Source organism: Amblyomma americanum, chromosome 1 (genome assembly GCF_052857255.1).
Source record: "Amblyomma americanum isolate KBUSLIRL-KWMA chromosome 1, ASM5285725v1, whole genome shotgun sequence".
NCBI lineage: Eukaryota > Metazoa > Arthropoda > Arachnida > Ixodida > Ixodidae > Amblyomma > Amblyomma americanum.
The window spans coordinates 16,860,234-16,874,481 of NC_135497.1; the positions used below are offsets into that span (position 1 = coordinate 16,860,234).

Below are 14,248 nucleotides of genomic sequence, written 5' to 3' on the forward strand. Positions count from 1 at the left end.
TCTGTATTGTTTTTACCCGAGGGCTGTTTACACTCTCTGCTAGCTATCGCTTTACTCTTTTAGAATCACTTTTTTGTTGCTTTGTGTTGATATCGTTATGGATTGCACTCGTTTTTACTTCATGACCTCGCTGTCTTGTTTTTTATCAGTGGGCTCTGTCCACCCCGTGCTTGTTATGGTTTTTGTTTTTCACGTTATAATACCTCTTCATCAGCTCCTTAGCGCTCTTTTCATCTCATACTGCGTTTTGCCGAAAGCATGATTTTTTTTTAAAACTTATGTCGTCTACTTTCGCCCACCTAAGCGTTTGTTCTGTGAAGGATTTTCTCGTTTTATGTTGTTTTTACAGCCGGCTCTCGTCTCACTTTCGGATTTTTGCGAAGTCCTGCTTAGCGTGGTTCTGCTTCTTCACAGATCGCCTTCCCGCGGAAAGCGTGTATCTATGGTGTTCATTGTGATCCGGCTTTCGTTATGCCGCTACCCTGCCGTTTATTATCAACTTGGCCGTCTGGATTACACGGTTCTCATTTCTTGTCATCATTCATCATTCAGGTCATAGCCTCCTATATTTTCCATGCCTGGTCATCGGCGCCAAAGTGAATGGATGCCGACCTTCGCAGTTTTCATCAAGGCTGCGAGCGCCGCTTCTCGGCAATCGTCAAAAGTACGCGTGCGGCGATGAATGAGACGCTCGCAACTAAGAGGCGCTCGCATCGTAAAATACCATAGTCCATTGTCTGGTTCATCGCGGCGCGCCTAGTTTTGCCGCTGGCCGTGATGAGGCATTCGCGTCGCTGACAAACCGCTCGCGGCAGAGACATTTGAACTGCACGCGAATCGCACGCGCCCATTTGGCGCTTAGAGAAACCCTCTCCTGATCTCCCCACACATCGCCCGCAAGGAGCGCTGGTAGCCTTGATTTTGCATGAACGGCCGCTTTTGAGCCGATGCCCAGGCATGACTTAGGTGTTAAAAAAAATGTTTAGCCTCTTGCCATTTTATGGCTGCTTGGTTGCCACGTGGTGGTGGCTTGCTATAAAATCACCGTCCGTAAGCTTCAATAAAAATGAGTCGGTGCTGGGCCCTGTCGTTTCGTGTCTCTCGTCCTTGTCTGTGAAGTCAACATGAACGGTCACCAACTTGCCCAAACGAGAATTCTGAGTTAAAACCATTCGTAGTAAATCGGTGCCAAAAATAAAAAAGGTGGTCCCAGTCAAAGGGTAATAAGACGTGTGAAAATCGCAGAAAAAACGGCAGGAATCACCTTCCGCAAAAAAGAAACAGCCGGCATGTGTCCCTCCAGAAATGGCATCTCTTTATCAAGGACTGAAACCGAGGGTGTGCTGACACACTTTCTTCCCACTTTAAAAATCGGAAAAGCTTCGATTATCTCTCGCTCCAATTTGTCTTTGGCGTGTGCAAGAAACTTGGTTTAGTTAAAGAGCGGATTACATCCGCAGCTTTTACAATGGTATGTCAAGAAAAAATGAAAATTGGAAAATTGGTTTTTCAGGAAAGGAAATGACGCAGTAATTGTCTCAAATATGTCGGTGGACACCCGAACCGCGCCGCCAGGGAAGGGATAAAGGAGGGAGTGAAAGAAGAAAGGAAGAAAGAGGTGCCGTAGTGGAAGTCTCCGGAAAAAATGTCGACCATCTGGGGATCCTTAACGTGCCAAGAAACAAGTTGTGTTCTCTGGCCCTATCGTTATAACATCTTCCCGTTTGTGTAATTTAAACACTATAGAAGATGGGTGGGATCTTATAGATTAGTTTGCTCCGGCATTTTGTGCGCTTGGTGACGTGCTTTTCAAAGCATAATTCGTGCTTTCGGTTACCATGCACTGCGCAGACCTTGGCAAGCTTGTACGGGGAATAGAAAACCACGTAGATGTGATAACTATATGCCATCTTCTTAACATCGTGCGACAGCCTGTGGCAATACGGAATAACCTGGCTGTTCACTTGATGCTTCGCTTTTCTGTCTCTGTTGTTTTATAGAGCAGGCTTTCACAAATGATGGAAATAAATTCACTTGGATAACCAGCACTAATCAGGCGAGCCACTTGGTCACCGAAGCTTTGACTCAAAAGGTGCGGGCAAGATTTATTGAGAGCTGCCTGAAGATTAGTGCTAGCTATACAGCCAGTTTAATCAGCTTAGAATGAACGCTATAAAAAGATAGTGCACTTGGACCTGAGGTGGCACATACAGCACACGTGTGAATCAGAGAACTTGACGAGGACATCTAAAAACAATCGCGTTGCCAACAGGAAACTCACAGGTGAACGTGAGTCCACCTGGCAATGTGCTGTAGATGCGTAGGATTTCAATCGTGATAGCCGCCATGCTGTCAGGTTGCACCTTTTGTAAGAAGGCAAAGTAATCGTTTACGCAGAGGTACACTTCCCTTCCTCACATGTAGGCCAATGAGGTTTTCTTGAATACTTTGGTCCATCGCTGACAGGTATATCTCGTACAGCACTGGATCAACTGAGGAACCTATACATATTCCAGTACCGAAGCTGATCGCTTTGGATTAGATTCTAGGTGGAATTAAAGTATGCCCATAAACTGATTGGAACGAAGCGCGGCGCTTCATAGAAGACGTAGAAATTGGCATCGAAGCAATGAGCAACCGCGAGATGGTGCGCAGCTAGTGTCTTACCCTCCAGCGCTTACAACGAAATTGGTCAGTGTAGCAGCTGATGAATTCACGAGGAAACGTTGTAAAGTCAGTGTTGGCGATTTTGAAAAACAACTCCTGTCGAAATATAACAACGTGTAAAAGAATATCAAGCAAGCCGCAGTAGTTTATTGTAGTTTGAGTGAGTTTGTGTTACGACAATAACGTTCGAAGAAATGTAGCGCAATAGTAATTGATTACTGTTCTGTAATTATTGAGTTACTTTTCTGGCCGGTAATGGACCAATGTAATGAGTTACATTTCAGATGGAGTAATTGTAATTGTAATCGGTTGCTTATTTTCTGTAACCTGTACAAGACTCATGACTGAATAAACAGTTATTGCGCACAAAAAAAGACTAGGACTACACATGTAAGGAACAGGACAAGCGCAACTCGCAGTTACCTTTATTGCAAAAAAAAACACGGTACATATGCATACAGAAGTAAAGAACCGCAAAAGCAAATGCACCTGCGCGAATGGCAAGTCAAATTACACTGACAATAATTTCATGCATCGTCCAGATATGCCATTTCACATTCTGTAAGTGCAACAGAAGCCTGGCTGATGCATTTATCACCTCTTGTTTTGATAAAATAATCCTCCTTGATTTCCTGTGTTAAGCCAACTGATGACGATGAAATATGTTAGTACGGTGGTGCGCAGCACTGTCTAGAGCGCGCCGAAGGCGCTCTGCGGAGCAAGTCAGCGCCATCTAACGTTAGGCTCTGGGTTTGGCTATGCGTCCTGTGCACATGCGCGGCAAAAACAGAGGGATGCCTGCTCATCGTTTTCTTGTTTTCTTGTCCAGCCCCCGTCTTGCGAGTTCGTTTCGTGCCGCCGGGGCCGCGCTGCCTGCAAGGCTCCCAAATGTTCCTTCAGGCGGGCATCGCTATGGGATAAAAGTTGTTTTTTCTGCACCTTTGAAGCTGGCAAAATTGTGCCCCCGCGTTCAACAAAAAATTGATACGTCACCCAGTAATAGCCTTTTTAAATGTAACATTAACCACAAATCATGGCATGTACCCTGCGCGTGTGTGGTTGTTTGCGAGTTGCCTTTATTCAGTGGGAAGGTGTATGTTCGCCAGACGGGCCGTTGTACCAATGTCCGTCTGCGAGTCTGCGCTTGTCTTGTTCCTTACGTGTGTAGTCCTAGTCTTTGTTGTGTGCACTAACGGCGTATTCAGTCATCAGCCAGTACCAACTAGCCCAACTTGCTAATCTATTACAGAGTACAAGACTGCCAGGGAGGCGCTGCTCCCTTTTCGTCGCTCAGATCACTGGAACTTTATTTGTCCCGGCGATGGAAGTGGAGGCTGCTGGGCCTCCTTTGGAAACCAGTGGGTCGGCAGTGGCCGCGCAGGGAAAGCGCCTCTACCACCTGAGTGACGCAAGCAGCCAGGACACTGCGGTGTACTCGGCGCCAAGTGATGACCCCTTGACCGACGACGGGTTCGTACCGGTCGTTAGCAGGAAGGCCAAGCGCAGACAAGCCGAGTCGTCCTCATCGAGCACGTCAACGCTCATTACGGCGCGAAATGTCCCGGCACATAGCATCTTGTTTGTGCCACAGCAACCAACTGACAATCTGAACCTCCTGAACAAACAAGTCACCTCTATGCATCTGGAAAGCCTCGTACCGGGAGTGATCAAAGACGTGAGGGTAACCCCCATAAAAACGTTATTGTCATTGATGACAAGGAGCGGAGCCCACTAGAAAGTTTGACCGCCATCACCATACTCGGCAATATCAGCGTACGCCCTCTCATCCTCCAAGACAGCGGCACTACGGCTGGCGTAATTTACAACGCCGACATCGTCATCTGTGACTCCGATTTGCCCGTGGTTACCAAGCCGGCGACCACAGCATTGTAATAATCCAAGTTCAGCGTCTCGGAAGGTCTAAAGGCATCAAGCTGACCTTCAAGGGTGACTATACCATCATAAGTGAAGGTTGGGCACTTTCAACACCAGTTCGACCTTTCGTACCTAAGCCGCTACAGTGCAAAAAGTGCATGAGGATCGGTCACGTGAGCGGCGTCTGCAACAACTCTATCGTGAGCACGAGATGCTCCGACCCACACAGCGGCGACATTTTCTGCGCGACTACCTTGAAGTACGCCAACTGCAGCGGCCCTCACGACTCTGCGTCGAAAGGCTGCCTCCTCCGTCTAAGGACTGAACTGACGGTACTGAAGCAAATGGTGCGAGACCATTCCACGCACCGAGAGGCCGCTGCAAAGGTGCCACGACGTCGTTCGCGCCGCCGAAGGTCCTCAAAGGGAAGGTCCTTTAAAGGTAAGGCCCCAAGCGCCACTGCAGCATGCCCGCCTCCTCCAACAATCACAATATATCAAGGGAGCCTGGCGTCTAGCGACGCTGGACCTACTGCCTCAGATATTACTTGGCCACCACTACCAAAGCCTTGTACGCCCACTGGGTGGGGGACATTGCCGCACCCCCAATATCCAACGCCTACGACTGACCCATACAAAAGCCACGATCCGAACCGTGACCAAGATCTCCAAGTGACTGCGATGCTCACATCCTTTATGAATGTACTGCGTGCTCTGCTTTCTGGCCTGCGCACGCCAGCGCGGCGCACAACGCACTGCAAGTACTGGATGCGCTACAACCAATTATTGTGGCTCAACTGCCGCAGTGCGGGGCCTTCGGGCGCTGCAGATGAGTTCATCAGCCAAGAACCTGCACATGAATGGACACTTCGGTATCAACGGAAACCACCGCGTGGACGAGGATGCCGAAGCGCCGGTTTGCTACCTGAGAGCGACTGGCTTGAGTGACGCATTGAGACAGTGCTCCTCGCCCCTTCTCCCTTTTCCTTTTCAATCCCCTCATCAATCTTCCCCAGTGCGTGGTTGCGTACTACCATTCCGTCAACGATACAGCGCACCAGCTCCTGGTCTTGTCTCCTGGCTGGTCTGAAATATTTTTAAACAGCGATTTATGCTCCAAAACCTCTCATAATGAAACCTGTATACAAGGTAACACACACCGCGACTGAAAATAGTGAGTTATATGAGGGGTGCAGCGATTGCTTGCTGAAATAAACAAAAAATATAGGTAAAATTGGTTTGCGTTGAGTGGCTTACACAGCGATTTTCGCACGCATCTCAGAATGGGACCTCACAGGCAACACACCCCCGGGGAAAATGACAAATGGTTTGCGCGGTGTGAATACTAAAAAAAAAGAAACCGTTAAAAGTTTTCCAGTGAAACTGGGATTCGAAATGTTATTTTACGCGTTTAAAAGCAGCGCTCTAGTCCATTGCGCCACAGAGGCTTTTTTTCGACATGGTATTTATTATAATGCATGATGTGATGACTTATGTACATGAGCTATCTACAAACATTAAGGAAGCAGTGGCAAATCAACACACCTAAGCAGCGAAGCACGAGGAAAGAGTCAAATAGGAGCGCATAGCTAATACACCATAATAAGACACAACGTTGATTTGCGGCTTTAATTGTGCACTTACCCGTTGTGATAAATATTGTGACGACCCACAAACTGCGCGGCTGCACAAGTACGGGACGGAGAGGCAAAGATACACCGCTAGACTCAATTGGAACAAAACAGATATATCCAAGAAACATATATTATCGAGTACATGGTGCAGAGGCCATGGGGTGCCCAAGCTTAAATGAAATGCGTTGACGCCGGTGTAACGAAGCGTTCTTCCGTGCCGGAACGAGAGCTCCGGCGCATTGAAAAAGAGGACCAGCAAGTGTGATTGAGATGCATTGATCACCTTGATTTATTAAGGATAGATGCGAATCATTATTGAAACTTACAAACTGAGAGAAAATATATGCTATCACATAGAAAAACGGTCAGTCATACCCCGGGGCGCGCAACATCTTCGCAACGGAGGTCCCGAGCAGGAGCCGGACGACAGCCGTTCCTCTCTCGAGACCCCTTGGCGTTGGAAAACCGGTTCTTAAATGCACTTCACCAGCATTCTGGCGACCCTTATCAGAACCAATCAGAGCCGATCTTTTCAAGACATGCCGACAGCAAACACATACACTTTCTCCAACTAAAATACACAAAAACACCAGCGGCGCCAGCTCGCACCCTTGTACAAGCGGGGATGGAACCATCCGCCGAAGGACACCACCAATCCACACGCTTACCGCCGAACGCGGGCCAAAGACCCCTGCACGGCAAGACTGGCAGTGGGGGAAGTTCGCGGGACGCTCAACATGGGGGATGTGTCTTCTTTGCAACAAGAAGGGCTTAAACTAAGGACGCACTCTGCCTGTCGGTTCCTGGCTCCAGCAATTCACGCGCAAAACTCGAAAACTCGCAATGCGACACTTTCCCTCTACGAAAAAGAGTGTCCCACTCGTTTACAAGAATGGACTACAAAGGAAAGAGGTTATAACAGTAGTGTTGAAATCTGGGTCAGTTGGTACATGTTCAGGAGTAAAACCAGTCAAAAAACGGGACACAGCGAAAAGACGAGGCACACACACGACGACTGGACTAGCAACTGTGCTTGTTAGAAGAAAACAGACTCCCAGGAAAAGTGGCAAAGTTTGCGCAGCTCAGTTAACAGCAACCTACATCAAAAGATAAGCTGTAATCTAACGCCGTTGCGAAAGGAAGCTAAGTTCCTTCTGCATGAGGTAGATAGAAGGACTGCTGATACAATCATCTCCTTGAATACTAATGAAGAACGCTTCGAGGATTTCGCGCTCAACTTTTCCCTTGCCTCTGCCGACAATACTAACATTGGAAAATAGCGGGTAGCAACCGCATTCCCGGCAATGTCGAGGCAAGTTAGCGCCGTCAGTAGGGGACAGAGAGTTGTGGTGTTCTCTTAGTCTGTCATTAATACATCGGCCTGTTTGCCCAATGTACACTTTTTCGCAGGTCAACGGAATTTTGTAAACAACACCTGTGGCACAGTTGACGTAGCGGTTTTCATGTTGCGTCGAACAAACCGGCCGATAAGTCCCGCCACGTGCAACACGTGAGCACAGGCGTGAAAGCTTGCAGGGAGCTGAAAACACAACATTGACGCCCTGCTTTCCGGCGACCTTTTTGATGGTGTGGGCGACTTTATGCACATAAGGCATGACTTCAAAATTTCTCTTTTCCACTGTCTTTGGGTAAACCCTTTTGACGTCTCGATCCTTTATCTTTTGCAGGAGCGTTTCGGCCACTGCCCTCAGAAGTTCTTTTGGAAAACCGGCCGCCTCCAAACGTTCATACTGGTTATAGAAGCTAGTCTTCATGCTGTGGTGGCAACTCTTTTGCAGTGCATTACGGAAGCAGTAGCAATCCCCCACTTGACAATCTTGGAATGAGCTGACGAATACGGTAATAAGGACTTTTTAGTTCTAGGCATGAAGCACCAGCAAACATGGCCATCGTCACGAAATGTTAATTGAAGTTCTAAAAATCTAATCGAGTGGTTAGCGGGTAGTTCATATGTAAAACTGAGGGCACTCGAGCAAGCTTTAAAAGCTGTCAAAATCTGGTTTACAACCACATGCAATGAGTCACTGGGTGAAAGATTCAAAAGAATCAGGAAATCATCAACATATCTAAAAATTCTGCACACAAGTTTGTCAAAAAGAACGCCTTGCAACGTGTTGTCAAACTTTGCTAAATATATATGGCACAATACTGGTGCTACGCTTGCCCCAATACAGATTCCTTTTTTCTGCACGTACATGCTATCCTTAAAATCAACAACTGTGGAAGAAAGATAAATCGTTAACAGCTCAAGGAACGTATCCACAGAAACGCCACAAGCATTTTGAAAGGCGACTTGACCCTGCTGTTCAATCAGCTCACGCACCGCAACAAATAGATCACCATGGGGGATGCTGTAAAACAAGTCCTCAATGTCAATGGAAAACGCACTGTTGGCTCCAGGGATGCCTTTGTCCAGAACTTCAATCACTGCAGTCGTGCTTGCAACACAGTAAGGGTCCTGAACAGAGATGGACCGTAGATGTTTCTGCAAATACTGGCCCACTAACTTCTGCCACGTGCCTGCCTCTGTCACAATGGCTCTCAAAGGGCAGTCAGCCTTGTGCGTTTTTGCAGAGAAAAACACGCGGAGGCGATTCCCTTTGCAATTCTTCACCCTTTGAGACAGGCTGTCCAGGTTGTTGGCCAACAGAAGTCTCATAGCTGCGAACTTCAATTTCGAGGAGTTGCGCTTCGCAGGCTGGAAGTTCCTGTCAATGGCCGCCAAGGCCTTCTCACCAAACGCGCCCGTGGGAAGCACCACAAAACCGCCTTCTTTATCCGCCTGAAGAAGTGTCAACTCGTTTTCTGTGAAGTAGTCCACAACTCGGTGAAGAATGTGGTTACTGTGCCGTTTCTGCTGTCCATCTGCATTGCAAACGGCGTCTATACCTTCAGAAAGGCACCTCTGCTTCTCATCTTTGTCGGCTTTCTCTGCTACACGGTGTGCAGTAGCAAGAAGTTCGTGGCTGCTGACACTTGGTTCCAAACTGTACTTCGGCCCTTTCTGTAGAAGCTGATCGATTTCTTCGGGCACTGATGCTCCATTGAGGTAAGTGACAGAACCTCTGTGCACCTTAGGCCGTTCCTTTTTAGGCAAGAGCCTTCGCACCTGATTCCAGTAAGCCTCAGTTGCCTGGGCTGCCAAGCGTCGGTGTTCCTGAAGGCAGCGAACGCCGGGGAGTTCACCACGTCCAGTGAAGCACAAAACACGAAGCCAATCATGCAATAGTCTCACCTGCCTCCAACACTCGGATTTCCAAATCTTGACTATCCGCTTCCAATGCCCCGACGATGGTTCCAAGAGGCCGAAGAACGCGACGAGCTCTTTGGGCGCCGAATTCACCCTGAGGCAATGGGACAGAGTCCGCGCTCGGCAAGTGATGATGGCAATTGCGCTGACACAAACCGTTGCCCCATTCTCGGGACCGTGCACACTTAGAAAGATACCCAGCGAAGAAGAAAGGCATTGAAGTAGTGTTGAAATCTGGGTCAGTTGGTACATGTTCAGGAGTAAAACCAGTCAAAAAACGGGACACAGCGAAGAGACGAGGCACACACACGACGACTGGACTAGCAACTGTGCTTGTTAGAAGAAAACAGACTCCCAGGAAAAGTGGCAAAGTTTGCGCAGCTCAGTTAACAGCAACCTACATCAAAAGATAAGCTGTAATCTAACGCCGCTGCGAAAGGAAGCTAAGTTCCTTCTGCATGAGGTAGATAGAAGGACTGCTGATACAATCATCTCCTTGAATACTAATGAAGAACGCTTCGAGGATTTCGCGCTCAACTTTTCCCTTGCCTCCAGTATTGTGCACCAGTATTGTGCACCAGCACCAGTATTGTGCCATATATTTTTAGCAAAGTTTGACAACACGTTGCAAGGCGTTCTTTTTGACAAACATGTGTGCAGAATTTTTAGATATGTTGATGATTTCCTGATTCTTTTGAATCTTTCACCCAGTGACTTATTGCATGTGGTTGTAAACCAGATTTTGACAGCTTTTAAAGCTTGCTCGAGTGCCCTCAGTTTTACATATGAACTACCCGCTAACCACTCGATTAGATTTTTAGAACTTCAATTAACATTTCGTGACGATGGCCATGTTTGCTGGTGCTTCATGCCTAGAACTAAAAAGTCCTTATTACCGTATTCGTCAGCTCATTCCAAGATTGTCAAGAGGGGGATTGCTACTAACTGCTTCCGTAATGCACTGCAAAAGAGTTGCCACCACAGCATGAGACTAGCTTCTATAACCAGTATGAACGTTTGGAGGCGGCCGGTTAATATAATAATTGTTTTTTTTGGGAAAGGAAATGGCGCAGTATCTGTCTCATATATCTTTGGACACCTGAACCGCGCCGTAAGGGAAGGGATAAAGGAGGGAGTGAAAGAAGAAAGGAAGAATAGGTGCCGTAGTGGAGGGCTCCGGCATAATTTAGACCACCTGGGGATCTTTCACGTGCACTGACATCGCACAGCACACGGGCGCCTTAGCGTTTTTTCTCCATAAAAACGCAGCCGCCGCGGTCGGGTTCGAACCCGGGAACTCCGGATCAGTCGTCGAGCGCCCTAACCACTGAGCCACCGCGGCGGGGCGGCCGGTTTTCCAAAAGAACTTCTGAGGGCAGTGGCCGAAACGCTCCTGCAAAAGATAAAGGATCGAGACGTCAAAAGGGTTTACCCAAAGACAGTGGAAAAGAGAAATTTTGAAGTCATGCCTTATGTGCATAAAGTCGCCCACACCATCAAAAAGGTCGCCGGAAAGCAGGGCGTCAATGTTGTGTTTTCAGCTCCCTGCAAGCTTTCACGCCTGTGCTCACGTGTTGCACGTGGCGGGACTTATCGGCCGGTTTGTTCGACGCAACATGAAAACCGCTACGTCAACTGTGCCACAGGTGTTGTTTACAAAATTCCGTTGACCTGCGAAAAAGTGTACATTGGGCAAACAGGCCGATGTATTAATGACAGACTAAGAGAACACCACAACTCTCTGTCCCCTACTGACGGCGCTAACTTGCCTCGACATTGCCGGGAATGCGGTTGCTACCCGCTATTTTCCAATGTTAGTATTGTCGGCAGAGGCAAGGGAAAAGTTGAGCGCGAAATCCTCGAAGCGTTCTTCATTAATATTCAAGGAGATGATTGTATCAGCAGTCCTTCTATCTACCTCATGCAGAAGGAACTTAGCTTCCTTTCGCAACGGCGTTAGATTACAGCTTATCTTTTGATGTAGGTTGCTGTTAACTGAGCTGCGCAAACTTTGCCACTTTTCCTGGGAGTCTGTTTTCTTCTAACAAGCACAGTTGCTAGTCCAGTCGTCGTGTGTGTGCCTCGTCTCTTCGCTGTGTCCCGTTTTTTGACTGGTTTTACGCCTGGAGGTTATAACACTTCACACAAGGCAATAAAATAAAAAAGCCGCTGGACAATAATGCAACACAGTACTCTCCTATACTAAACAAGGCATGGAAAAACGAACGTGTAAATTATTTGGATAAGCATGGTACAGGCACGACTCAGAAATATACGAATTTAGCAATGCAATCGAAAACTATTGCCCTCTCAAATTTTTCGTATTTAACGATTTATACAAAACAGAAGTTGTCTGCGGGAAGGGGCCGTCCGACAGTTATTTTAGGTTGTTCCTTCATCTGCACTGTAGTACTTCTCGGTGTCACTTTCATAACCATGCGTCTTGACCACTTTGGCTCGATGTGAGCGCCCGCATAGCCACGCTCAGGTGACGACCTGCGGTAAGGGTACGTCTCAGCCTCACTGTCATCCGACGTTTCGTGATCGCTCCATGGTTTGCACTGTATAGGGGGCACTGCACGTTTTGGTTTTCTAAAGACACCAAAAACTGCGCGAGAACTCACGACCACCATCACCACCATAATCACTTTCTGGTGACTCGTCGTCGGCTTCCTCTTCTGCATCCAGACGAATGTGGCAGGGCTTCAGACGCTCGACGTTGATGACATCTCGCCTGCGACCGACGCGATTGATGATCTCCCAGTTGTTCTCTGCCACTTGCCGAAGTAGACGGAACGGCCCGCGGTACCGGTGTAGCAGTTTGGTGGTCTTCCCTTTTGATCGAGTAGGTGTCCACGCGTACACAAGATCGCCCGGATAGAAAACAGCATTACGCCTTTTTGTTCTGCTGCCGCTGCTTCTCGCGCTGAGCGACCACTTCGCGCACCTGGCGAAGCCGCTGTACAACATTTAAAGCATCCATTGCGCCGCCTTCAGCTTGTGCGGAGCCCAGGCCTACCTCGACAGGAAGTCTTGGCTCGTGTCCGTGAAGAAGGAAAAACGGAAAAAAGCCTGTCGTTTCGTGCTGCGACGAGTTAAAGGCGAACAGGACATAAGGCAGGGATTCGTCCCAGTCCCGGATCTGGTATAATGCTGTCGCCCGTCAGCACATGGCCAAGATATCTAATTTCTTGATGTGCGAAGCTGCATTTCTCAAGTTTCAGACGCAAGTTGGCTTCATCAAGACCGCCTAACACCTTCTCTAAGTCCTCTAGGTGCGTTTTCATGTTTTTGAGAAGATGACAATGTCGTCTAAGTAAGCCAGGCACACCCTCAAAGAAGACCGCTCAAAAGCTTGTTTATCATTTTCTGGAATGTCGCGGGAGCGTTACAAAGTCCGAAAGGCACGACGTTGAACTCATATAGCCCGTATCCGCATGCGAATGCTGTCTTCGGTTTATCCTCTTCACGGATGCCCACCTGCCAATAGCCTGGGGTGAGGTCGAGGGTGGCGAAATATCTGGCCCCTTGAAGCGCATCAAGAAATGCCATCAAAATGCGGCAGTGGATGCGCGTCCTTCTTAGTGACAGAGTTCGCTCTCCAGAAGACAACACAGAAACGCTAACCTCCCTGCGGCTTTTTACGAGAACCACGGGCGACGACCATGGGCTATCCGACTCTGATAACTTCGTCCCGCAGCAGTTCTTCGACTTGTGTTTGAATGACTTTCCCTTCGAAGGGCGAGTGGCTGCTGACTGGTACTGGTGCTGACGAATGGGGGCAGAGTTTCCCGTATCTATAGCATGCTCCGTCATGTGGGTGCGTTGAATCGGATTGTCTTGGCTAGTAAACAAATGACTAAATTTGTGACTCTCCATGACTACAGCGCAACGAACGGGACGTAGGAGAAGGACACAGGCAGGGACACAACACAACGCTGTGTTGTGTCCCTGCCTGTGTCCTCCATCTACGTTCCGTTCGTTGCGCTGTAGTCATGGAGTATCGAAACCAACTCGCCCAACAACTTACCTTGTTAAATTTGTGAATCAGGGACAAGAGCTCACCCTTTCAGATGGTGTCAGGTGTGGCCCAGTCTGGATGTCGAGGTGCTCCATCGCCGAGGCGTCTTGGGGCAAGTCGAGTCCAAGTTGCGCTTGATGAAGGGAGGAGGCCCAGCCGATCTTCGAGTCGCGGTGCACCACTATCGGCGATAAGGTAGGATTAGCAACGCGCACAACTGCTATTCCGCCGACCACGTTCACAATGTCCCGTGCGACTTGCAATCCATTTATCAGGGTAGACTTTGGCTCAACGAGCTGAATTCCGTCTCTCGGTATGTGAACCTTAAGCACGGCCTCCGTACGCGGCTCGATGCGGACTTGGTCTTCGCTACGTGCTGTAACCACGTTGGCCTGCGACTGCACATTAGCCTCCAGGTGCAAGTGGTAGACTTCGCCCCCAATTTTTAGTTCCCTTCGGCGAAATTCCCAACAATTCGTAAGGGCAGTCGTTGAGAACGATGAATTTTACGCTCACTTTGGATGGTCTGAATTGAAGAAGTACTTCGGTTTCTCCCACAGGCGACAAATCCCGGCCGATTCCCTTGATAAGGGTAGCGGCGCTCAGTTGGTTTGACTTTGCAAGAAATTTTGGCCGCCAAGATGTAAGAAATTATGTTTACGGAGGCGCCGGTGTCAATCAAAAGGGTGGTCTTCAAGTTGTTAGCCTCGACTGGGACTGTGAGCACCTGGTTCTGGCCCATCACACACACTGGCCGGCTGGTCTGACCACCTAGGCACGG

The 14,248-nt window shown here is 48.5% G+C and overlaps 1 protein-coding gene across 1 annotated transcript in view; it reads right to left on the minus strand.

Annotated features, from left to right (window-relative positions):
• The window catches only part of LOC144118418 (uncharacterized), a 97,823-nt gene that overhangs the window by 83,026 nt on the left and 549 nt on the right, over positions 1-14,248 (minus strand). Inside the window, exon 2 of the mRNA XM_077651390.1 lies at positions 12,071-12,280. Coding sequence (XP_077507516.1) covers positions 12,071-12,280 — 210 coding nt within the window. The remainder of the gene's footprint in view (positions 1-12,070; positions 12,281-14,248) is intronic.